At 37.2% G+C, this 25,322-nt stretch overlaps 3 protein-coding genes across 5 annotated transcripts; all 3 read left to right on the forward strand.

The window, feature by feature from the left end:
* The first annotated feature begins 9 nt into the window (after nt 1-9).
* On the forward strand, nt 10-9,995 carry LOC110053424 (UDP-N-acetylglucosamine transporter SLC35D4 homolog). Of its 3 annotated transcripts, XM_089271773.1 has the most exons (14): nt 12-129; nt 338-384; nt 743-826; nt 2,961-3,042; nt 3,651-3,728; nt 4,155-4,180; nt 4,310-4,361; nt 5,094-5,142; nt 5,905-5,986; nt 6,465-6,499; nt 7,803-7,872; nt 8,591-8,684; nt 9,306-9,370; nt 9,753-9,995. In XM_089271773.1, the coding sequence occupies exons 1-14, from the start codon at nt 49-51 to the stop codon at nt 9,850-9,852; spliced, it is 945 nt and encodes a 314-aa protein (XP_089127899.1). In that variant the 5' UTR covers nt 12-48; the 3' UTR covers nt 9,853-9,995. The 3 variants fall into 3 exon arrangements, with proteins under 3 accessions (XP_089127900.1, XP_089127899.1, XP_089127898.1); XM_089271772.1 differs by having other exon boundaries at nt 4,155-4,361; XM_089271774.1 differs by lacking the exon at nt 8,591-8,684 and having other exon boundaries at nt 10-129; nt 4,155-4,361.
* A 4,380-nt stretch (nt 9,996-14,375) lies between these two features.
* Nucleotides 14,376-18,760, forward strand: LOC149105066 (uncharacterized). The gene is made up of 5 exons (XM_089271785.1): nt 14,376-14,525; nt 14,646-14,953; nt 16,744-16,858; nt 17,730-17,843; nt 18,403-18,760. Exons 1-5 carry the CDS (start codon nt 14,453-14,455, stop codon nt 18,600-18,602), a joined length of 810 nt encoding a protein of 269 aa, XP_089127911.1. The 5' UTR covers nt 14,376-14,452; the 3' UTR covers nt 18,603-18,760.
* A 283-nt stretch (nt 18,761-19,043) lies between these two features.
* LOC110053407 (uncharacterized) lies at nt 19,044-24,993 on the forward strand. The gene is made up of 3 exons (XM_020759628.2): nt 19,044-19,245; nt 20,158-20,391; nt 24,683-24,993. Exons 1-3 carry the CDS (start codon nt 19,044-19,046, stop codon nt 24,991-24,993), a joined length of 747 nt encoding a protein of 248 aa, XP_020615287.2.
* Nucleotides 24,994-25,322: the final 329 nt, after the last annotated feature.

The following is a 25,322-nucleotide window of genomic DNA, read 5'->3' on the forward strand; positions in this document are numbered from 1 at the left end:
TCACGCCATCCTACTAGAGATTTTTGTGAACAGCGGATATCCCCTAAAATGATGGCAACAACATGGCGGACGAGAGGTGTTTTAGCTGCGTTTTGTGCTCTCACTGTCGTAACAACTTTTGTGAACAAGGTATTTCGTTTTTGTTGTCTTTGTTTTAGTTTTTGCTTGTTGGCTTTTCGTCCGTTTGAATGAATTTAATTCGATATTTTCTACATTTTGTCGTTTCTTACATGTGCTGGCTGTTGAAAACACTGGCCGTCCGAATAAAGATTTCAGAGGTTTAGACAGCTTTCGTTATTCATAGCTTTAATTTTATTAATTTTATTCTTTTTTTTAGCATGTTTTGTCAGATCTGAAGTTTACCTATCCCACAATCTTTCAAAGGTAAGCTTACTTTCAGTCATCGTGTCGTTGACAGTCAAAGACTTCATATGTACAGTCTTCTACGAGCCTTATTGTTGTCAATTATTTTAATAAGGTAAAGCCAACTAGCAAGAATGAGGTTAATTGTCCCGTGAATGTCTTCTATCAAACATTAAAGTAGACAACAATGAGAAAACTAACCAGATTTGTAGATACCCAGTACTAGTAGTCAACACACTGAGTAAGAATAATCAATAAGGGCAATACAATATAAAACTAATAAAATTTTTGATTTGTGGTAAAGCAGTGTCAATGTCCACTCACAAATTATTTTGCAATGTTTTTGTGTGTTTATTTATTTGTTGATATGCTTTTTTAGCTGGCAAACTGGAAGTGTTGCCTTGACGTTACTGTTCATGAATGTCTTAGGATATATAGAACTCAACATTGTACCAATTAAAAGGTAATGATAATTTTTACATCCTTTTGACTACTGTAGAAGCATCGTAGCCTCGTGGTTAGCGCCTTCAACTCCAGATCGAGTGGCAAGGGACATCGTGTTGTGTTCTTGGGCAAGACACTTTACTCTCACAGTGCCTCTCTCCACACAGGTGTACAAATGGGTGCTGGAGAATTCATTACTCAGGCCTTCTGATATTACGCAATGGTGTGATTTTGCACAATTGACCTCAAATCGCATCCGATCACACAATTCACGAAAAATCCCATAATTCACAAAAGAATGCACAAAATTTATAAAATAAAACATAAATCAACAAGTTTCTTAGGAATTCCTGCATAAATATGCCATTTTAAAGATGATTTATCTAGGAAAAAGCCTAAAAAACCTTTGTCACCTTCGATGTTGTAAACATTCGAAGCTGCAAGGCGTTATTTTGCATGTCGGGGGCCTGGTACGAGTCTTAATCTTAAAGAGTCGCCTATTGGTGAAACACAAACACACTCTTTGTTCAGATTAGCCAATCTGAATGGCTGATATATACACATTCGGACTCAATGGAGGTTATACGTTCGATTGGAAATATGGTTTGTTGTTTGGCTGGAAATGGTTTGACATTTTTAACCAAATGGCTTGTTTTATTGGCTACATTCATCTGTGTAGATGTTTGGTCGTGGTGTGTTTTTGTCACCTTGAGAGAAAAGGAAATTTTGTTTGTGAGAAAATTTCCCGCAGTCAACTTGTACAGTAGAACCCTGCCAACTCGAGTCGGTTTATTCCAGTTTCCCCTGGATTTGACCAAAAAAATTTTAGTCGTGACTCAAAGAGTCCCCTTTGATTATCAACTACTGTCTACAGGGAGAAAGACTGTTTTGTTATGTTCAGGCTAGTCTTGTTATACAATACTATTATGAGATCAGATGTGAGTTTGACAGACTGGCATATGTTATAAATTAACCTACATGTATTGTGGAGTTTTTATTAAGTTTATGACCTGCCTGCGTAATTATGGATTGAATAATATTATTGTGAAGCAGGATGAAGTGTTTAAAAACTGAAAATTCAATGGTGGTTTTATTGATGATCCTTGCAAAATAAATTTTAAAAAGTTGGTTTGTTGTATTCAGAAATATAATACTGCACATAAAAACAAAGCATAAGAAGCTAATCGTAGCATGCAAGAATATCAATGATTATTGATCATTCATTTGGCATGTTAGCTGTGTCCTTTCAACTTTTAATGTGGTGCACCGATAGTGCAGAAGACCTCGTTTTTTTTTTTATTTTTCCCAACTAATGTCGATCAAGATGCATAATTACTGTTCCTTTGTGTTCAAAATGTCTTTATGGCAGCAAAAAAGTGTTTTTCTTATCCTGAAACCTTATAAAACAAGCTTAAAATTGCTCAGAAAAAAAATTGCATAATTTACATTGTTTATTGCATAATTGGCCTTTCTAATCCCATAATCTGCCCTGCAAATTTTGCATAATTTGCAATTTTTCATCGCACCCTATCAGAAGGCCTGTATTACGTGAAGTAACCCTGTAATAGACTAGCATCCCACTTATGGGGAGTAGAAATATTCCTAGTCACTTCCTGCTACAGAAACTGGGATAAGCTCTGGCCTGATGGGTCACTTGGCTCATATGCAGACTTTGCCTAATTGACAACAGTGGAGCGCACCTCTGCAAGACAGTCCCCAAAGGGCACAGCCCTTATATAAGTACAGAACTGCAGTCTAATGAGATACACCACAGCTCTTTATGAGAAGCATCACAAATTTTCATTTTCATATTACTTCATATGTGACAGAATTTTGTGTGTTTTGGTGTCTTTTACTAATATAATGATGCTTATCATAAAGAGCTTGCATCTCATAAGCATACAATCCTGGGCACATCCTAATAGATAACATGAAGTATTTCTATAGGAGAGGTGTCTGTAAATGATAGAAGTCACAGTTATGACATCGTTGTGAAGCCACCACTAATGACATGAAGTGTTTTTCAAGTCAAAACTGACCCAAGTGTGTCTTTGGGGTGCATCTAAATAACTGATATTTTATCAACAGACTTTTTACAAATTCCAGCAAATTTACCTTCATTTATATATTACTTTGTTATTTTTGTTTTGCAGCACAGTTCTTGTATCATGGCTACCTGCATCATTGCTATTTAGTGGAATAATTTATTCAGGATCAGTTGCTCTTTCAAGACTGGTTAGTGAATGACACAAAAAATCATGATAATAATAATAATAATAATAGTAATAATAGTAATAATAACAATAATAATAAATAATAATAATAATAATAATAATAAAAATGATGATAATAATGATAATGATAATGATAATGATAATAATAATAGTAATAATAATAATAATAAAAATGATGATAATAATAATAATGATAATAATAATAATACTTATAGTGCTCTTTGTCTATAAAAACAGTCAACAGCACATTTTACCGCAAAACTACAGTCTGTAGCACTGTTAATATTGGCTATTTATTCATAAAAGTTTATGTTCACATGTCGAATATGATATGGTTAAAGTCAACGACATTGATAGCAAACAGTCCAATTAGAGAACAAAAAAAACATATTGTAGAATATATCACTGAAGAGCTTAAAATTATTCATTAAACTAAATTATAAAATGATACCCTGCCACGTCAGTAGAATTGAAAAAGTGTCAACTTACTGCTACCACTGAAAACCACTGCTCTGGTACTAGAAAAAAAGATAATCTGTATTACTTTGTTTATTGTTCATCAGTTTTGTATGGTTTTATGCAGGTCTTTTTTTGCTTATCTTTAAACAGCCTGTTCCAGTTTTCTGTGCAATGCATTACTCATGTGCATTGTTTGTGACACTACTGGATTCTTTCTTACTAAAGAAGGTAATAAAGGTATTTACATGTTACTTAAGTTAGAGTGGTTTTCATTTGAGTATCAGAAGTAACCAGGCAATTACTTATGGTTTTGGTTTTTGTTTTACTACTGCTGAAGATGGGCTGAGTATTCTAATTGGTAAGTGTTGGCTTGGTTTCTCATTTCACTTAATTCACAATTCACTCAATTCACAATCACTCTAATCTTTCTGCAACTATATATTGCTCCAAAACATATGATGTAAGAAATAACGGAAAATAAAAGTGAACAAACAAAACAAACAGATGAACAATTAATGAAAAAATGGATGGCTATTTTTCTTTCTTTTTTTTTTTTTTTTTTAATTGAGGGATGAAAACAAAAGTCTTTTTGATATATTTGTGCACCAATTTAGATTTAACTTGATCATTGATTGGGCAAAACATTGTTTTCAGGAACCATCAGGAAATTCGCAAATCAGGTGGGATGACTCACAAACATGTATAATTACATTGTACTGCACAGACAAGCAAGTGATGGTTGTATTTGAAGATTACTTTTGCTTTCAAAAATCTTCAATTTTTACAAAACTAATTACATTTGCTTTTAGTTTAATACTGACAGCTATTGCAACAGTGTGTGTGGCAGCAACGGATTTACAGGTTTGTTTAATAGTTGGTTTTTGTTTGTTTCTTCGTCATCATCGATATTATCATTGTTGTTGTCTTTTTTTTTATTTTGTCCTCGTCGTCATCATTATCATCTTTTTTATTTGCCACACCGTTAATAAAAAGAAAAAATAACAATAACAAACAAAAAGGCAGCGAGGAGACCTCCAAAGAACCACCAGGCTTGTTTGTTTGTTTTTTGTTTCCTTAATCTTCAAAAAGGATTTTTTAAATGAATGAGCTTTCCCATTGTGGCAGCACTGAAAATTCTTTCGGCTTGTGTTACTGTAATTCTATGTTTCTATTGAGTTACAGAAGTAGGACGTTCAGCATTTGCTCTCTTACAAGTTGCTTTCTAGTGTCCAATCTAATCATAGTTAATAGAGGGGAATAGTTATGAAACCCGACAAAGTTCTTTGCTGTATGTTTTTGTTCGCTTTTTTCGCTTTGACCGTGCACAAAACACAATAGTTGTTAACTCCATACTGAGGAACTAACCAATAGAAAAGTATTGCTTCCATAATTCAGGCATAGTGTATGAACGCAAAACAAAAGATTGTGCACAGTTGTGGAGCTTCCAACATAAATCTTGGTATCTTTGTTTGCTATTTTGGCATTTGACGGGCTTCATATCAGTCCCCTCTATTAACTACAGTGTATGATCTAACGCAGAAAGCAAGTGTAACACAAGTAGTTAATTTCTGTTGTGTTTTACGTGATTTTCAGTTTGATCAAGTGGGATACAAGTGGATAATGGTCCATTGTGGACTTTCCGGCAAGTATAGATACATACACACACATACATGTAGCCAAGCACATGTAAATTTAAGCAATGGAGCACTTTTTTCGTGTTTACATAGCCTCATCTAAACACTAGGGTGGTTGAGAGATTTCGAGACAGTTATGCAAACCCGGGACGTAGTGGGGGATTTGCATGACTTTCGAGAATTCTCCCAGCCCCGAGTGTTTTGCTGACGCTATGTAAACACAGAAAAAGTGTTCTATTGCTTTTATAAAATAATTCTCACAAATATGCGCGAATCTAATGCGTCACAACCGTGCTTCATTACTGTCATCTAAACACACCTATCAACCAATGAGAGCACACGTAGTAGCTCAGTTATTTTATGATACTGTATCTACCATCTCTATGAAAAGCCCAGCTTCACAATTCAATCATTTTGTTATTGTTGTTGTGCATCGATAAAACGTCTAGTTAAGGCCTCCTTCTCTTAAATCTTTATGTACAGGTCACATTTGTATTCATTTAATTACATACCTAGTACTTAAAAGGACTGTTTTTCTTGTTATATCTCATGATTTTAGACGATACATGCAGGTGGTTGTTAATGGGGAATAGCCCTTTAGTTGACAAACCGATTGTAGTACAGTATACAATATACACACATCGCCTGTTGTTGTACTGAATGACAAACGTCCCACATTTCAATTTTCCAGAGAGCCACCAAACGATCTGGACACTAAATTACATTGCATGATAATTACGACTAACTTGTACATGCTCTCGACAATACAGCTCTGTATGTGCTTTATGGAAAGGCAAGAAAGCAAAATTCACCGAGTGACCATGATAAAATGTTCTACAATGCTGCTGGCAGGTTTGTTTTATTCGGTCATTATTTTGTCGAATTGTTGGTTGTGGTCAGTACATTATCTTCAGTACATATTACTTAATCAGCGACTGACTTTAGAAAGCTGGGACATTATTACTAAGAACAAACACATCCCAACAGATTCTTAGTACTACCAGCTGGTAATCAATCACCCTATTGACTGTCAAGGAATGATAATAGCGTGTTTTAGCACTCTCTCATATCCTTGTTTCCTTTGTGTTTTCAAGAAGAATTAGGTTACTGCGAGTTGTCGAAAGGAACCAGTAGTCGTCAGAAATCACTATCCGGACGACACATGTTCCTCAACATTTTTACTGGCTACTCTACTGGGCTATTTGTCTTACTTGATCTGGAGGTAAATTAAAAGAAAGGTAGATTTCCAGCCAGCATGTCTACTCGGATGCAAAATATTTTTGTGCCTGCTTTTAGAATAATTGCTTTTCTCTTTGTTTTCCTTTTCTAGTGTTGTTATTTTACTGATAATCAGTGTAGTAACAGGTAAGTAAGTAAATGAACTACTTTTGTGTACTCTGTTTTAGAGCTCCAGGTTCTCCGGTTTTCTCCCTCCACAAAAAACAACACTCCAAATTCCAATTTGATCAGGATAGAAGACCACATGAAAACCAGCTAAGCTTCTGTATACAAGTATATCAATCTCCGCGGCCGCCAGGCTTCGTGTTTGAAATTGCACCGGAAGTCAGATATCCAATCGCGTAACCAATCAGAAAGGAGAGCTTAAAGACTATTTTGTTTTGGGACAAAGTCAGAAAAAAGTCCAGATTCTGGAGTACGGGCAGACGACTCGTGAATTCATTGAATCAGGCTTTCTTGTCTTCTCCTTCCCCCTGCTGTGGAGGAAAAAAAAAAAAAAAAAACCACGCCTGATCGCAGGTTAGACTAGATTGTCGAATCACAATTTATTTTAAAGATCCAAAGTAATTTAAATAGTTTAAGAAAGACTATTTAAATTATTTTCCTTTTCAATTTAAGACGGCGTTCACACTACACCAGATAAATTTCAAAACGCGGCTTTATTTCCACGGTTAGGCCTACCGTCCACACTAATCTGTCACAGTAACGGAGCTTTCCGAAAACGCTCTTCAAACTGGAGGAATTTGAAAACGCCGGCTCTGCGTTTCAGTGTGGGGGAAAAAATTTTGAAAACGGAGCTTTTCGAAAACGGTGACGTCACGATACTCATGTGATTTCCCTACCCGAGTTTTCCTCAAACAGAAATCACAAATGACCGATGACTTTTGCGCTGTCAAATTTCCCCGGCATACTGTGGACGGAAAACATTTGATGCTTTTTTTAGATTTCGCTGGCGTAGTGTGTACGGGGTCTCACATCGAACAGTGCTGTTCAAAGTCGTTCGAAGGCTGGATAACGTTATCCACCGAATGAATCGCTATCCAGTGGATAAGTGTTAACACCACAAACCTCCCATCGAGCAACCCGGCCCTTTTCTTTTCAGTACTTATCCCTTAATAGACCAATTTCGATATATTAAACTTCAGCCTAACACAACAGACCTCAGAACGAGGCTCTGGGGAATAAACCCCACAAACTCTGTATTTATTCCCCAGAGCCTCGTACTGAGGTCTATTGTTTTAGGCTGAATTTTAATATATCGAAATTGGTCTATTGCAAAGTTTTTAATTAGCAGTAGTCTCAAACGTCGATACGCAGAAAGGCAGGTGTAAAACAAAACAAAAAAATTCTATGAAACAATAATTTTAGACAGGTATATATATTTTCATGATTCAGTTTAAAGGATCTCGTGGTGTTTCTCTCTTGCCAGGTGAACTCTACAGAATAATTGAATTTCCTTTCTTATACTCAACACACTTTCATCTGGGATGTATGGGAAGGTAAGTCACGTGATTTCCTTTCACTCACCTTATTGATGTTTCCTCATGTACAAACCAAAGCTACAAAATGTCCTTTTTTTTTTCCCAATCCTTTTTGAAGCCTTGTTTTATTCCAATTCAGCCCTTTTCAAATTCTCACGATTAAAGTAGTTTAGTTACGGTATTTTTAGTTATTTTGGCTACGTGCTTCATTACTTTTAAATTAAAGGAAATCTGAAAACAATCGTTTACCAAGATAGAAGAACACTGAAGAGATAATAATAAACCATAAAGGAACAAGGATGGTTGAGGATGGAGAAGATTAACACGGATTACAAACCTTTCCATCCAATCAGAAGTAAAAACGAAACCATCCACGCCTTTTTCGCATCCGTTTTTCCCGCGCGTTGCGTCAGCTCCATGAATTTACATTTGCTATGAGTTTTGAGTGGTTCACTGGATTGTCTGTGTTCTTTGTGATTGCGAGATTTCATTGCTAGAGTGATAAATTTTGTTTTGGTTTTACGACACTCGATTGAAAACCGCTCTCTCTGCATTCACCAAAAAGAAAGAACGAAAGAAAGAAAGAAAGAAAAGAAAAGAAAAAAAATTGGTGTATGGGCTATGTTCCTTATGTACGCCAATCAAGTACCTTCCCGTGTCTGTTACATGTATCTATGGAACTGTTATATGATAAGTCACTTTAGGATCATGTATTTCTCCATCTTCAATTTTTCAGTGGCGTTTTTGGAGCAGCACTCGGGTTTTTCCATACCTCTCTCCTAAGTACAGAACTTTCTTATTCAATGGGAGTCATAAATAGTGTTAATAAGGTAATAAATACAGTCCCCTCATTGGCTATAAAGCTTTTTTCTTCACGTTATAAAACATGGAATAACATATTACATTGCTTGATGTGTGTTAAGCCGACTGTATAATATAAAAACTTACGAAAAATCCAAAGCTTTGCAAATACTGTCATTAAAACACTTTACGCACAAAATTTTATCCATCACCCTTACTTCGTTCATATATATATATTTTTTCTTGTGGTCTGAAATACCTGTCGTGTTTTAGGACAATTTAATAAAAAGCTTTTGATTCTTTATTTGTTAAAATGAAAGCGAGTTTTGCTAGTGTGTCACATCCACTCTATACTATTTAAATGTAATACAGAAACCTTCCCACCCACCCCCACCCCCGCCACCCTCCCTCGATTGTTAGTGCCTTTCTGTTCCTTCCTAAGAAAAAATAATCATCACTTCGTTTGTCTGACCCAACATTGCTAACACAACAGTTTTAGCACATCATATTCGTTGATAAAACTATACTTTCTCCATTCTCATCATTTGTCTTCTTATTATTGTATTGATAGCGTGTGGAGAAAGTAGATCTTTACCACTTAAGTGAGCTATCATAGAATTGATAACCTGAAATGTTTCCATTATAAACAGATCGTCACATCTTTCCTGTCACTCTTTCTCTTTGATATCACCCTTGACACGAGTATGGCTGCAAGGTATGTTCCCTTTTTTATTTCATTTTGTTTTTCTTTTCATTTCTGTTTCTTTTGTTTCTTTTTCTTTTTTTTTTTTTTTTTTTTTTTCCTCTCTCTCTCTTTTTAATATTTTCTTTTTTTCGTTTTGCCTTTTTGACCAAATGGACCTTTAGTTTGTAGAAACTTAAATGAAAATGGGTCAATAAAATTTAATTGTTTTGGGAAGGTAACCTACATGTATTTCCATTCTGTACGACGTTTCCTATCAAATATATCTTTTTTTTATTTATTTATTTATTTATTTATTTTAAATGATAATTCTTTTTTATCATTATTTATTAGTAATATTCATGACTTTTCTGTTTTTGTTTTTGTTTTTGTTTTTGTTTTTTTTTCGTTGCAGTATAATCGTGACTCTCGGCAGTGGAGTGCTCTATTCATACACAGTCACAGTTCATAAAGAAGATGATCAGCGCAATGCTCACCCAATACGTGACAGTTAGCCGTCGTATTCTTGAAAAAAAAAAAAAAGTTCCTTAAAATATTGACTACCACATAACGCTTAATTTATTATAGAGAATCACTTGTATTCTGAGGAAAAGAACATTTTAACACACTCAAAAAGGATATAAAAAATTTCATAACATTCTTGATTTAATTGTCCTTATAGACAGCGAATATAACGGAAGACGACTTGGGTTCCCCACTTCGTCAACTCAAGAACAAGTAGTTCGTGTGCAAATGAATATTCCGCGAAGTATTTCTCTTTAAGGCCCTGTTTGACGCTGCTTTATTTCTCCGGCTACGCCTACAGTCCACACTAATCCGTCACGAAAACGGAGCTTTTCGAAAACACTCTTCAAATCGGAGGAATTTAAAAACTCTAGCTTTAAAGCTCATTTCTCGTGGATTAGTGTGAAAACTTCCGATAATTTTCCTGCCCAGCACTATGAAAATGCTTTCAAAAGACACCTCGTGCGGTAGTTCCAGAAAAGCAGTCAGTTTTTCGCTATTCACTCCAGTCTCTTACTAAGGGAAAATAAATAAGAGCTCTGCATCTCATATCAGCCCAGTTCGTGTAAGAAACCTCCGCTTCGTAATGTCATGTGTTGTACTCTATTATTTTTTTTTTTTTTCCCATTTATTATAGTGCTTATGCAGCCTGTCATTTCTTTCGGCAATTTTTATCTTCATGTGATAAACCCTATGCCGGATGATCAAGTTCTCGTCCATGCAGCTTGCACAGTCCCTGATTCCTTCTACTGAACTAAACGCCTACAGTAGGTCCAGTTTACTCACGGTTTTCCCTTCCCTTACGCCCTTGTAGTATTTTCACGCTTAGTTGCGTAGTTGCATAGTTGCAGAACTGTTTATTATTTTATGCGTGCTTTGCCTCACAAACGCCGGGTTTGTGCAGTGCCTTTCCCTCGACGCCCTTCAAGTTTGCGGCTTTGCTATATTCAGGGATGTTTTTGTATGACGTACTTTGCGTCACAAACATTGGGTGTGTGCAATGCTTTTCCCTCAACTCTCTAGTTTGCACGCTTTGTTATATTCAGTAATGCTCTTGTGTGCCTGCTTCAGGTTTGTGCAGTGCTTTGAATTTCTATATCATCAACAAAAATAATCATATATGCCATGCTTTCTAGTAATCTGATCTTAATATGCATACATTCGGCTCCTCCGTGTAGTTTCCCCTAAGTTTCAATTTCCATCGAGAGGAAATATCACATATCCATGAAACTGCCCTTTACCACTTTACTACGCGCCTCTACGTTTATCAAAAATATTTCACTTTTCGTCATATTTTGCTCCTGTCTTCTCGGTGGTACATGTACGTTTGTACATATAGTAAGGCATTTTTCTTTGCGACAACGCGCCCATTCATTGGCTAGTTCATGATCACATGACATCTAACAATAAAACTGTTTACCACCAAATGCCATGAGCGGGCAACATTGCGAAAACTATGACCTCAAGCGGGAAACAGTTCGCTGTTACCCGCGAAATGTCGACCGCTGTTGTACGCAATCAGAGCGTGCATTTGAAGGTGGTCTGAAGCCCCGGCCAAACGATCTCAACATCTCAACACAACATATCCCAACATTGGTGGCCCAGCATTTGCAAGCACCGGTCAAACGATCGCAACATTTGAACGCAGCATATCGCAGCATTGTTGGGCGCAACATGTTGCACGCGTTTGGCCACCCTGTTGCGACGTGTTGGGTATGGAAATTCGAACAAGTGCGCATGCCTGGGCGAAACATTGTTGCACCGACCTGGCCAAACGGCTACAACATCATGCAACATCCGCAAATGTTGCATGAAAAATTTGATCATTTTCAAATTTGAACCAACAAAACTTAACACGTCGCAACATGTCGCAATAGGGTGGCCAAACGCACGCAACATTTTTCTACCAACAATGTTGCGATATGTTGCGTTGAAATGTTGCGATCGTTTGGCCGGGGCTTTATGGTGTAAATATAGAGTAAACTAAAATTCGCGGAATTTCCTTCTGATTTTAATCGATTTGCATAATTGATAGTGATAGAAGTTCTATGACGTATAAATAAATCAAAATGCGGGAAAGTCCCTGTTCGTTGTAACTATTGATCTGAATAATTGAAAGATTTTTGGCGCTTACGTTGGGTACATGCGATTCTATCCGTGCATTCGACGATCGAATAAAAATACGAGAAAAGGGAGGTCTGTGAACAATCGGGACAAAAAAAAGAAAAAAAAAGTGGCCGTTATAGAGTGGTGTCCGTTGTAGACAAATGGCCGTTAGTGGAGGTTCGGCTGTATTTATGAATCATACACACATAACTTTACTACTTTACTCTTGAGTCATCGATAAAAAGTGCACCTAACTGACGTTGCATTGCTTCAGATTGCTTACTCGTGTACTGAGTCAATGCTGAATACTCAAATCAACTTATATAGCTATATACGTTCAGTTGGACAATGCAATCAAAACAGATTTTGTAGTGATGTTTGCAAGACTTTCCTCGCAGCAGTGAACTACAGAAGCTAACTGACAAAAGCGTTGGGTGATGACACAGCTAACGATAAAATGTAGATAAACTTTTTCAAATTAAAAATACTTTTTAATTGTCAGGGCGAAATCTATTCGAGCAATAATTTCAGAAATTTGGAAACGAAGATAAATGGTACTGGGGTAAAATTTCTGGGAAAGTTTCCTAAAGAGCGGAAGATTGTCGACGTTCCGAAATGCGAACCATTTGAACAAAAATTTCAGATACTCAGGAGAAAAGTTAAATGGAACGGAATTCCCGGTAAGAGATTTTCGTTATGCCTCGCGAAGTTGTGCTCTTTATTGAAATTCCAGAAAATGCTGTTCCATTATAATTAAGCCTGGAAATTTCCAAAAATTCAAAGCGGAATTTTTTTGTCGAATTGAACGCGTCTTCCTAGCAAGCGGGCTAACCCTAGCTGGAGGGCAAAAGATAGTCAGGGTTTAAAAGCAAAATTTCACAGGTAGGGTAACCATACAACCTGGCACAACTTAATGCGCGGTTACACTAAAAGGGTCTGGAAAAAAGTGAAACGTTAACTCGGGTAGGCTGGTTAACCCTACCTGGAATGTTTACAAGGGGAAAAGTTAACCCGCCTGCCAGGGTAACCCGCCTACCCGGGTAACCCTGGTTGCCTTGTAAACCCGACGAAGAAAAAAGGAAATTTGTAAGTGCTAGGGTAACCCACTTGATAGGGTAACCTGCTTGCTAGGGTAACCCTCTCTCCTTGCAAACAGGCCCTAAGAATATCGAGGCTGAAATTAGTCAAACTTTAAGAACATGTTAAGAACTTATCCAAGTGTTAGATTCTGTCAAAGAACGTTTGGTCGTGTTTTTGGGAAATTTGAATGTCCACCATGGGCATGAAAAATATAGATACTTGCAAAACACAAATAAATGATAAAAGAGAATAATAATAATAATAATAATAATAATAATAATAATATTAAGAAATTCAAACTTTATTGAGCACTTTTCCATACAAACTTGAATCTTACATGTATCTGGTAAAAAATTCAGAAATTCTGTTGTTCCTTAAGTTTTCGGTAATTATAATAGTAATAATAATATCAAAATAATAATAATAATAACAATTTATTATCATCATCGTCATATCATATATGTCATGATATCATGGTTACTACAACTAATGCTAATACTACTACTACTACTACTACTACTTTTTAATAATAATAATAATAATAATAATAATAATAAGATGGAGATGTAGAAAGAAGAGAAAAAGCAAGCAAGGGGTGTTTCTTGGCTTCCCTAGGCAACTTGTTGTTGCCCGGAGCCTATGACGAAACCAGCTTCAATATCATCAATAGCTGTGCGAATCTTTAATAATAATAATAATAATAATAATAATAATAATAATAATGATAAATTAAAAAATACGAAGGTGCTAATCATTTAGAAACGCAATTACTTCATCAGCTTAAATATTTCTTTTTTGTAAGTTAATTGACCGGAGGCATAAGAGAAACATTCATACAATGTTTTCTCGTGGCATGAGTTGCCATTAAAACATCAATTAAGTTGTTTAGCATTTGAAGGGAAGCTGATGATATATTTTTTTCGAATGACATCATTAAATTTAATATGTTAATATTTCTCATCGACAAACGCCTCCTACGCAGACATTGTTTTGTCTCGCCAGACAATCCTTCCCAACGAACGTCAGCTAAAACAAACAACTATTTATTAATTATAGCGTGCTTCCAAATGTTGGAAGTCTGCGGTGACTCTGCACTTTGCAATTAAGAAAATGATCGCGAGGTACCAAAATATTAAGGTGGACTTTCAACGAGTGTGCAAAACAATCAAAATAAACAGTTTAAAAATGGGGAACATATTGATTCCCCCAAGGCAGACTGGTTAGCTAATAATGGTTTTTCATTACACAGTTACCTCACGCTGATTGGTTATTGGTTATCTCTACGCGGGTGACAATTAGAAAACACACCAGTGAAAACACACTTTAATATTCCTGTTAACCAGGTTCGAGTGGCACTTCGTTAGTCTTAGCAGCGGAACTTGGCGGCCCTGATCCACGTTTCGGATGGATCTTTTTCAGTGTTCTACCTTCTTTTTGGCTTTGATGATATCATTAAGCGCCGTAACAACTTCAAAAGGTAACGTTGCATGCACACCACTTCTTTTACATCAACGCTTATTTTTAACTCAGTTCAAAACTTTGGTAAGTCTTTTGAGAGACCACGTAATCATTTATTTGATGGATGAAATCAATACAGGTTCACCCAACGTCATAAATGCACGCGGTCAAAGTATCAGCCGAGGAGTTCACAATGGCGTCGCCTTTGCCAACTTTAAGTCCCACGAGTTCTCGTACCTAAACATCACCAGTCTTGGTACTGATTATGTCCTCGATGGAAAAGAATGTGGTTTTGCATGTGCTGTCACCCCGTCGTGTTACTCCTATAACCTGGCTGCATTTTATGATATCAGCGGAACAATGTTATGTGAACTGCTCCCATCTGACAAGTACAACAACTCGGACAAGTTCGTCAGTAGCCAATCTTTCCATCACTTCAGTGTAGTGGTAAGTACTTCAATGACAGCCTCTTTAAAATGCATTTTCATAATTTCTTTTTTTGGCAAGCTACTATCTTCAAGGTGTAGGAAGACATTGGATCAAACTTTTTCTGCAGCAATGTGTAATGACAATACAAATGATCCATGATTTGAGAGCAAGCAAAACACATCCACACAGGAAGATCTCTTTTCTGAAAATTTTCCGGAAAAAAAAAACCCAAAACAAAAACAAAAAACAAACAAACAACAACAAAAAAACTGCGCCCTCACTTTTTTTCCTACAAAAATAGTGCTGTTACAAAGGCTTATTTTCGTTTTACCGACATGTATGAGTGAACACAAGCACGAAGTCAAAACTCCAATCGAACTGAGTAGTCGCAATGCAAACCTTTAGCAAACAGGTGACTTCCTCTGTCATTTAAATAAGAAAACAAATCGACACCGGAAGATCTAGTCGCCTCAAATTTTCCGGCAAAAATTGCGGACCCATCTTTTCTTCTTCAAAAAGAGCCTGTTGAAAATGGCGAAAAATATATTTAAAGGATTAGTGAACTTAAGAGGCTTAATTTAACCGCCAATTACTAAACAACACATGCACTATTTAAGACTTGAACTGAGTAGGTAAGGCATTGAAGCTCGCACAACAAAAGCTAACAAAGAACTTAACTCCCTGTCTCATAAATTTTTCATTAGCAAAAACTTCGGGCAAAAGCTTCGGGCAAAACTGTTTGGTTTTATTTTCGGTAAGTTGTAGCTACAATTTAAATACATGGGACAATCGTGACTTAAAAGGATTTGTGCATCTAGGTAAGCGGAGCATTCGTTCAGACAGAAGAAAAACAAGAAAGAAAACCAGAAGGAGCCGCCAGTTTTGTCATAACACCGATATGGCCGTGCAAGGGCTAGGACTTGTGAAGACTAAATGTTGAAGCTTGTAAATGAAATAGAAATTTCCATCGGCAAAGTTTCTAACAGTTAAACAAAACCCTCCACTTGAGAGGCGTATTTTCGTTTCACCGACATATATGAGTAAACACAAGCACGAAGTCAAAACTCCAATCGAACCGAGTATTCGCACTGCAAAACTTAGCAAACAGGTGACTCCCTGTCTCATTTAAATAAGAAAACAAATCGACACAGGAAGATCTAGTCGCCTCAAATTTTCTGACAAAAGCTACGGACCCATCTTTGCTCCTTCAAAAAGAGCCTGTTGAAAATGGCGAAAAATATATTTAAAGGATTAGTGAGCTTACAAGGCCAAATTTAACCGCCAGTTACTAGAGAACACATGCACTATTAAAAGACTTGAACTGAGTAGATAAGGCATTGAAGCTCGAACAACAAGGCTAAAAAAGATCTTAACTTCCTGTCTCATTAATTTTTCATAAGCAAAAACCATTCATACAGGAAGTTTCCGTCACTTAAACTTTATCAGGCGAAAATTGCGCATCATTTTTTTTTTTCTACAAACTCTGGCTAAAGAAAAATATATTCTTTTTCCAGTTGTTTGCAAAATTTCATTGGGTAGAATACTATTGTCCTCAAAATTCTGAAAGAAACGAGATCGTGAGTTATATTGGTTTAACAGTTTCTTGTCTAAATAAAGTTGGGACATTTTTTTGCCAACATGTTTTTCATCATCAATCAAACTGAATTCACTCCCAGCGGGAATGCTTTCAACCACATATGCATCGTCATTCATCGTATCTGATGGTGTCTATTGGGGTTGGCTTGGCTTTGATTAACTTACTTTAGCTTTGCATACCTTCAATTACTAAATATCATTTTATTTCTCAGTCTCCATGCATGAGTAGACCATGCCAGAACGGTGGATCTTGCCTGTCAATTTATGAGAAAAACAGCTATTGGTGCATTTGCATGAAAGGATACACAGGAAGTGTTTGCCAAACAGGTAAGACGACAATAACACTTGAACAGTGATTTCGTCAATATAATTTCTTACTATACTCTAGACTTGAAAGGAGAAAAAGAATTCCGAAAATGGCAACATCAACAGCAAAACATCATCAAATAAAGTATGTATGTGCGTTTTATACAGGCCTAGAATGTAAGAGCTCTGCAAAGATGGGCTTCTTGTCCGCAATCTTCTCTTGATTAATAACTAAAATTCAAGCCGGTTCTTTCTTCCACGTGTAACTGACCGCGACTGGCCATAAGTCTCCAAGTTAGCCAAGAAATCGTGTGTGGCAAGGATATTTCAATGGGGAGATCCGTTGCGTGTCCCTGACTTGATTACGATAACGGTTGACATCTGCAATCTTTTCTCAATAGAAAACATAACACTCTGAGAGTTTTCAAGTAATTTCAGGCGCAACGGGAGTGATTTGTTTTGACTATATTGTTTTCAGTAAGAATGGCTGTCCTGCGTGTGTCCAGCTCAGATTCCAGTTGTTATTTTCGGCGGTCAGTAGACGAATAGTAGACAGTAGAGCTCAGTCGCCTTTACGTTGAAAGAAACCTGAAAATAGTAGTTTACTAAGATAGAAAAACACCAAAGGGAAAATATAAGCCACATTGAAAGTAACAAAGTTGATTAACGATGGACAACGGGTTACAAACGTCGAACTTGAATAGTTTAGGCTGAGCTTTTCAAGATGCGCAAATTGTGACGTAGTTCCAATTTAACTTTTAAATGCTACCGTAGATTGAAAGTGCTATCGCAGCGGTGTAAAAATAGAGTTTCGTTATTTTTGCTCGGGGCCCGTCAAATATAACATCATCTAATGTACTTTTTCTCCTTTCATACTTCTCTTCTAAAACAGATATCGATGACTGTGCAAGTCATCCTTGTGAGAACAACGGGACCTGTATAGACCGAGTGAACGGATTTAACTGCAGCTGCGCACCAGGATTTAATGGAACGCGATGTGAAAAAGGTAACTGTTGGTCACATGAGAAAATGTCAACAAATCCATTTTTTGTACTTCGTATTTCGTGATCATAAGCAGGCCAAAATACAGAAACTTAATCAACAAATGGAATCAACATAACCAATGAGGATCACTTCGCATTGTAAATTTGGTAATGGCCAGTTATGGATTATGCTAAAAGAAAACATGGAAATGTAAAGATGTGTTTGTTTTCTCATGATATTGCTTATTGTTTTCATTGCGAAACACCTAACTGTAGTACATAATAAGACAAGAGTTTGAATTTCGCTTGAATAATACGGGACTACAACGCTAACAATCTATCATATAAATAAAATTTCACACTGTCAGCCAGGCGATTAGCTTAATGTATATTCGTGGTCGTTTCTGAGTGTTTGGAATAACAGTTGACTGCTCTGTTTCTAACTTATTGTTGCTATTGTTTCAAATTTGAAATTCATACCCGATACGTAAAATATTGGAATTTTCTCTCTCTTTTTTTGTTTTGTTTTGTTTTTTTTGTTTGTTTGTTTGTTTTTTCGTTTAATTTCATCTTCAAAACCAGATATCGATGACTGCGCAAGTGATCCCTGTAATAACAACGGGACCTGCACAGACCGAGTCAACGGATTCAACTGCAGCTGCGCACCAGGTTTTAACGGAACACAATGTGAAACAAGTAAGTTTAAATACAAATCAATATTATCTTTAATAAGTTTGCTAAAAGTAAACAGCTATATTACTCTGCTAATAAAGAAATTCTGATAAAGATAAGACCATTTTCGGTATAGGTAACATGGAAATTCAAAGGTTTTATAGCAACAGTGTATATTCCGCAAAGAAGTAGGTGCAAAAACAATGAAAAGTATTAGAATTATGCGTGGCAGGCGACCTACGCATTGATCTACATGAGAAAAAAAAAACACAGTTCTTACAAACGGGCAATATTTCGTGACCTTGGCTCACCCAATGCTTTTGCGCCGCAAGTTGAAGGAATTAACCTTGCTTAACTCGTGAGTAGTTATTTGCACTATTGCCGCAAACGTGGCGAAGTCTAATCCCTGAAGTGTCTGTTGTAACAAGTGTAGCAAGTATCTTCATTCGGGAATAGAACAAGAACATACAAGAGAAACAGTGACGGAATTTTGCATTTGTGAAGTAGACGACCTTAGATTAATATTATTGTAAATTGTGAATGCGCTCGCAATGTGCAAAGTTAATGTTGTTATTTTTGTTCCGGGTTATTGTCATTTGTTTTTGTTTTTCTTTCGTTCAAACTTATCTTCTAAAACAGATATCGATGACTGTGAGAGTCAGCCCTGTAAGAATAACGGGACCTGCACAGACCAAGTGAACGGATTCAACTGCACTTGCACACCAGAGTTTTACGGAAAACGATGTGAAACAGGTAGCCAAAGCAAATAACATCACCAACCTTTTTAACAACATGGTCGCAGTGCTGATAATCAATCGACACCCGATCAAACTGTATACTCGCTGATTGACAGACACAGAAAAGGGGCTTACGACGAGCTAATTCTTCAGAGAATAATTATTTCCTATAATTCTTTCTAAAAAAAATGCCAGCCAGAACACACACGCTCCACACGCTTAGAGGTGTGGTTCCAGGGTCATAGGTACACATCCAATGAGAGCACAAGGGGTGAGCGGGGAATTGGCCGGATGGGTGTAGCTCCAGACCGAGTTTATTCCTTCAGGAGAGACGAGGAGTGAACGAAACGAATTCACCCAGCCAGGAAGAAGAACCCACCAACAAAATTCTGATTCTGGAAAACAGTTATCGCAAGGAGCGGATCCATTGCATGCCCTTCAGTGCATTATAATGAAGATGCACATCTCAGAGACATTTTCACTTTCTACATAACAAACATAAGTACTTTACGTATAAGTACTTTGAAGTACCTTACCGCCCCGGCGGCATCAGTGGTAGTGATCTCCTTTGCATACTACCTATATTTTTATATGAATGGCTGATCTGCCTCCCATTTATTTTGGCTATTTCATGCAGTATACCCCGGGGCGATGTACTACTGGCGGTCAATCGGCAAAAGAGTAAACTTCCATATCGGCATCAACTCAAAATAAAGGACACCGCCACTTTGCTTTCAAATTACTCATAATGTTAAAAGAATACCTTTCCTTAGATTCTCTTGCCTTTCCACGACGTCAGAAAATCACCTTTACTGTCGACGTTTACTACTTTTGGAAATTAGCCATGTACGGATGGAGGATAGTTACGAGCTTCTACAACCGTACACAAGTTCGATAAGTCATTTGTTTTACTCTTTTTATTTTTTAGGTTTGGTGTTCAATTCGACTATAATTGGTGGAAATGTATCTTACCAAAATCACCTTTCTCAGTTCCTGACGCCTGCTGTTGGATTGAACCCTCAGTGGCTGCTGTGTTACCGTGCTTCCATTCACGGCTGGGCTGACAGTACCTTTCACAGCAGGTGTGATGGGAAAAATCACACGGTTACCCTCATCAAAAATGGACAGTACGTGTTTGGAGGATACACCGACATTCCTTGGGGTATGATAAATTTCCCGTTTTGAATCTTTAGCATTGCAATTATGTTCTGAGAAGACCATCAACTACCTTGTAGATTATTAAGATACACTATTTTATCATATGACCCGTATGGCCCCGCGCGCCATTTTCTACGAAAACTATTTAAAAAGGTCCCGTATGAGGGCTGTATGCGTTTAAGTGATAGGGCCAGTAAAATGTGTGAAGCCCTAGTAGGAACGCGTTCGGCAAAATCGATTCGAGTTATTCCATGAGAGGTTGGAAAATTTTGGTTTCTTCAAAATGAGCAATGAAAGTGAGCATTCTGACAGCGAATTTTACTATCCTGGCGAACTGTCCTAAGCAGAGATTATTTCAGTCGCCAACTTACTCCGAAAGCACAGAAAGAAAGTCAACACTTCTAGTCGCAAACTAAATGCAGAAGTTAACCGCTTTAAGCTTATCAGAGCCAACGATTAACAATCAAACGCTTTCAAGAAAACAACTAATCCGGTTGAGCTGTTTAGAACAGGAAAACAGTTTTGAGGCGAAACGTCTTTCAGTGGAAAACATTAAAGAATTTATCGTGGGTCAACAGCAAGAAAACACAGAGTCAGAACCATGAAAAAAACAAAGGAAGACTTAAGATGTGAACGTTTTCGTCAAGTCTCTGGGCGAAGTTGGAGAAACCAGAGAAATTAAAAAAAAAAAACAATAATTGACTTTATGTGTACTTCAGGATAAATTGTTCTGCAGTTTTACTGAAATCAATGTTCTTTGAAGAGACAAAACTGAGTATAAACACGAGTTCATTTAATAGTCGTACAGTTCATCCAGATAAAGGCGTAAAACTCGCTTGTTCAATTCCTGTTAATATAATCTGCGCTACACAACAAAGTCAGCAGACCCGGGGACTGTTTGCAGGAGCCAATATCGATGTAATTACTGTTCAGTCGCTGCTCCTTCCTTGTTCAAGAGAATCCGAGAGGCTGCTTAAGACGACGCCGACATTTTACACTGTCTTCAGATGGAGAAGATTTGCAACAATTTCAATGGAGCATGAAGCAAACTTTTAATAACCATTTGCTAAGTTGTTGATGTTGTCGTTGTTGTTATTGTTGTTGTTGTTGTTGTTGTTGTTGTTGTTGTTGTTTTGTGTGAGATTATACAATATTACTGCATAATCTTAAATAGTCACCGGTCCCTGTTGAAGGTTGGAGGATTTTATGAAACCTGAAAATCTCTTCCCTGATGAGAGTTAATAGTTTTTGAAGATAGTGAAAACTCGAGACGAAATCGGATAGTCGCATTTACAAAGCGGCAGAAACGATGATATTTGACATGTAAATCGCCTTTGCTTCCAGTCAAATCCCTTGTTATCGGCTCAAACAGACGCAGGGACAGGTAAATAACACTGCATTTATGTTGTAAATGATTTTGTTATTGCTGATATAGCGTTCGGGTCCCCTGTGCTTTCGGCGAGTAAGAAGATTTTCTTGAAGGCAAATCGAATGGGAGCTTTAAAACTGCCTACAGGCCAAAATTTAAGTTTTGTCTTTTGTTTTTTTAGCGGTGATGCAGTGAATAAAATCCCAACTTGCAGTGTTGCGGTGGTCTCAAACCCTTCGGTGTGCGATGTTTGTGTTTTTAACGCTACGGTGTTCGGTAAGATAAAGTTATTTGCGGTGCTGAAGTTTCTTGTTTGACCTTTCTTGGACCTAAATTTAGCATCCAAACTTGGTTAATCCGTGCTAATTTATGAGAAGCACGCACCATTGTTTTTAACATTATACAGACCAACACTTTCTAGTTAAAATTCAATATGCTTCAGCTGCCAATCCGAAGCTGTTTTCATTAATACATAACTTGACAAGTAACTTTACCACTGCCACGATGTACCTGCAGCTGGACCGAGTTTATTATTGACTTCGTGGCTTTTTTAGCTTATTATGATGTGTTCATTTCGTGGAAAGTTGCTAACGCCGCCTTAGAGTATACAAAGTTAACCAAGGTAAAAGTTCGATTTAACGTACCTGTAATCAACCATGGCTTAGGTCAGTAACCAAGGTTGAGACGATAGATATATCAAGTCCACTTGCGGTCGCATGGTATTTCGCATCCCGTGGAGTCCAGATTGCGTCAATCTCATTTGGTCGCGTTTTTGACAACGTTTGCTTTCATGGCCAAAAAAAAAAAAAAGCCAAATCCGGACCAGCCACGCGGAAAATATATTTGAACGTATGTCTAGATAGTCTGAAGTTCTCTTTCTACCATTTTCAACTTCCGTCCAAAAGGGTTTCAAACCAGAATTGGTTAGCGAAGTCATTAAAAGCGCTTACTCTCTCAGCGTTTTCTAAAAGTTGCGCAGTTTTGAAATTTGAATCACCTGTTAGCAGGTTAAATGAACGGAAACAGAAATTCCATTTAACTAGAGAATGTTGGTCTGTGTAAACCAAACACCTAGAAAGAATGTTCAGCTAGTCAAACGGCTGAGTGAATAACAGTTTATTTATTTTACATGAATGTAAATGATTATGTTTTTTGGGTCCCCTGTGGTCCCAGTTCATTGACAGTAAATAAAAATAACAAAAAGAACTTAGCATTGACGCGGAGCCTGAATTATGAAATTTTTCGAACCAAAGCGAATTTCCCTTTGGTCGAGCGAGATTTTCATGAACGCATATCGAATGGGAGCTTTAAAACTGCCTGGAGGCCCAAATTTAAGATTGTTCTTTGTTTACGTTTTGAATTCATGCCGAGTTAACGTCAAAACATGACATAACAGTCATACTGAACACAAATCTTGCGCAACGAAACACATGTCAGTATTTTACATGGAAATATTTTAATCACGTAGGGGACATGTCACGCACATTTGAATCCTACCTACCAACCCTTATTGCGAACTGAAAGCATTTAAACTTACTTGAGTGATTCAAACGGAAAAACTTGAGTAATGTATTGTCACAAAATCCATTCGAAATGGTTCATCACAATCAAGTCAATAACGAAACAACTGTTCTCACGGCTTTTCCGCTAGTCACTCGTATGTCACACTCGCAGTCACACTCCTTTAGTTTTCTTCATTGCGTTCTTCCCCACGGATTTCCGAGCAAAAGAGAGACTAATTCGTATAGTGTTATCGTCCGGGTGAGGGTAGTTCTAAAAAGAACTGTTGTTTGACAAAAGAGAGAATGCTCGCAGTCTTTTGACGACATCATGATCAAGAATGTTTAGCTGCTCTCGTGGAGTTTAGGAGCCTCTAGAAGAACGATCTTGTCGATGGGACGTTCCACGGACTGCAGACTTGGTTTTCAGCCCGAATCTCCTCACAAGCCCGTCTCTCTTGTTTGATATTACTTCCAGAATGCGACTAAGGGGCCACAAGTTTTCTATCACGAGTACAATTTCTCCAGTTTCAAAGTAACACCTTTATCTTTGCAGTACGTGATTGCTTTCGCACTTATAGCATTTAAACTCTGAGATACTGGACTCCAACCGAATGGAATAAAACTAAGCATAACCTCAAAAAGTACGCATTGCGGACCTATTTTTGTTTTTTTGTTTTTTTGTTTTTGTTTTTGTTTTTTGACGTATTTCTGACAGCTCTATGCCAAGCTCCTGTTGGCTTTCTAGACATATTTGCTAATCAAACTAAGTACAACTGTAACAGTCTTACGGCTATTGAATGACTTTTCTGCCTGTCTATGACTTCTTCAATTCACGTTTTCACAGCCCTAGTTTATTTTTCCAACATTTCCCGTTAACATGAATTGTAATTGTGTACTTTGAATCTAAAGAAAAACAGAAATGACGAAACGATTCGTGTTTTTCGATGAATTATGAGTTTCTTGCCATATTCCGAAGCAAAGAAATAAATGACAAGCTTTAATTGTGGAATCTTTTTTGTAGTTGTCCTGCGCGCGGCCTTCTGATGTTATGTAGTCGCGTCGAATAAAGGTTGAAACAGACATTTCAAAATTTTCAACACTGAGCGGGTCATATGATAAAATGCTTATTGACTGAGTTGGGCCGACGGGAAATTATTTGAATAGGTTTGAGTAGGCTCCAAGAGTTTTTCTGGTTTATTCTGATTTCAAACCTTTGTTACTCCTCTTGTTATCTGCTAAGCAAACATTCAAGGTACTGACTTAGCATGCAAGGTACTTATTTAGCTGGCTCCACAGAACGTCTTAGCATTTTCAACCTTTGTTAAAAACGTTTCGAGTTGTTAATCTTTCTTTTTTTTTTTTTTTTTCCTGGCATCATTTTTTTTTTTTTTTTTTTTTCTTGATGTGTTGTTCTTGTTATTCAGATAATAACAGTGCCTGGAGTTATACTTCCAATGCGTTCATCTTTTCACTTCGCAACAAAGAAGATCTTGAACCGTTCAAGAGCATGGTGACGAGTTCAGTGTATGCAATTTACAGGGGCTCAGGTCATGGTCCAACATTTGGTGCAGGGTATGACATCTACATTGCTGACAATGCCAACAGTAACACTGACTCCTACACAAACTTTGGTCACTCTTACTCTGTTCCAAGTAGAGTACAAGACCCGCACACAATCCTGGCTGGGACTAACAAATTCACACCTGATGAAGTGGAAGTGTTTTATCTTGGTTGATTTACCCTAACATCCCTTCATTCACGTTCTCAACTAATTTATACTCACTAGTGAACAAGACTTAAACTTGTTGACAGTTATTTATTTGGTCTTTCATTGATTTATTTTCTCTTACAAGTATCTGCATCTAACTAATTTTGATCTCAGTTTTGGTTTCTTCTTCTTCTTCTTCTTTTTTTTTTTTTTCACTGTTGTTGTTGTTGTTGTTGTTGTTGTTGTTGTTGTTGTTGTTGGGAAATGATCATTTGTAACTTTAACAAGTCGGCCTCTGCTGATATTTGTTTTCGGGGGGAGGCCGGGGTGGAGGTGAAAGGGATGGGAATCGCCTG

The sequence above is a fragment of the Orbicella faveolata genome, unplaced genomic scaffold, assembly GCF_042242905.1.
Source record: "Orbicella faveolata isolate gen_17 unplaced genomic scaffold, um_ofav_v1 contig_34, whole genome shotgun sequence".
Lineage (NCBI taxonomy): Eukaryota > Metazoa > Cnidaria > Anthozoa > Scleractinia > Merulinidae > Orbicella > Orbicella faveolata.

Bases quoted from the DNA above. Each gene is read 5' to 3' on its own strand.
- LOC110053424 (XM_089271772.1), top strand. From the start codon at position 49: ATGATGGCAACAACATGGCGGACGAGAGGTGTTTTAGCTGCGTTTTGT. The intron at 3,729-4,154 runs GTAATAAAGGTA...CATTGTTTTCAG, and splicing joins ATTCTTTCTTACTAAAGAAG to GAACCATCAGGAAATTCGCA. The intron at 5,143-5,904 runs GCAAGTATAGAT...TCGACAATACAG, and splicing joins GGTCCATTGTGGACTTTCCG to CTCTGTATGTGCTTTATGGA.
- LOC149105066 (XM_089271785.1), top strand. From the start codon at position 14,453: ATGGATCTTTTTCAGTGTTCTACCTTCTTTTTGGCTTTGATGATATCA. The intron at 14,954-16,743 runs GTAAGTACTTCA...TTTATTTCTCAG, and splicing joins TCCATCACTTCAGTGTAGTG to TCTCCATGCATGAGTAGACC. The intron at 16,859-17,729 runs GTAAGACGACAA...CTTCTAAAACAG, and splicing joins AGGAAGTGTTTGCCAAACAG to ATATCGATGACTGTGCAAGT.
- LOC110053407 (XM_020759628.2), top strand. From the start codon at position 19,044: ATGTGCAAAGTTAATGTTGTTATTTTTGTTCCGGGTTATTGTCATTTG. The intron at 19,246-20,157 runs GTAGCCAAAGCA...TTTATTTTTTAG, and splicing joins CGGAAAACGATGTGAAACAG to GTTTGGTGTTCAATTCGACT. The intron at 20,392-24,682 runs GTATGATAAATT...CTTGTTATTCAG, and splicing joins ATACACCGACATTCCTTGGG to ATAATAACAGTGCCTGGAGT.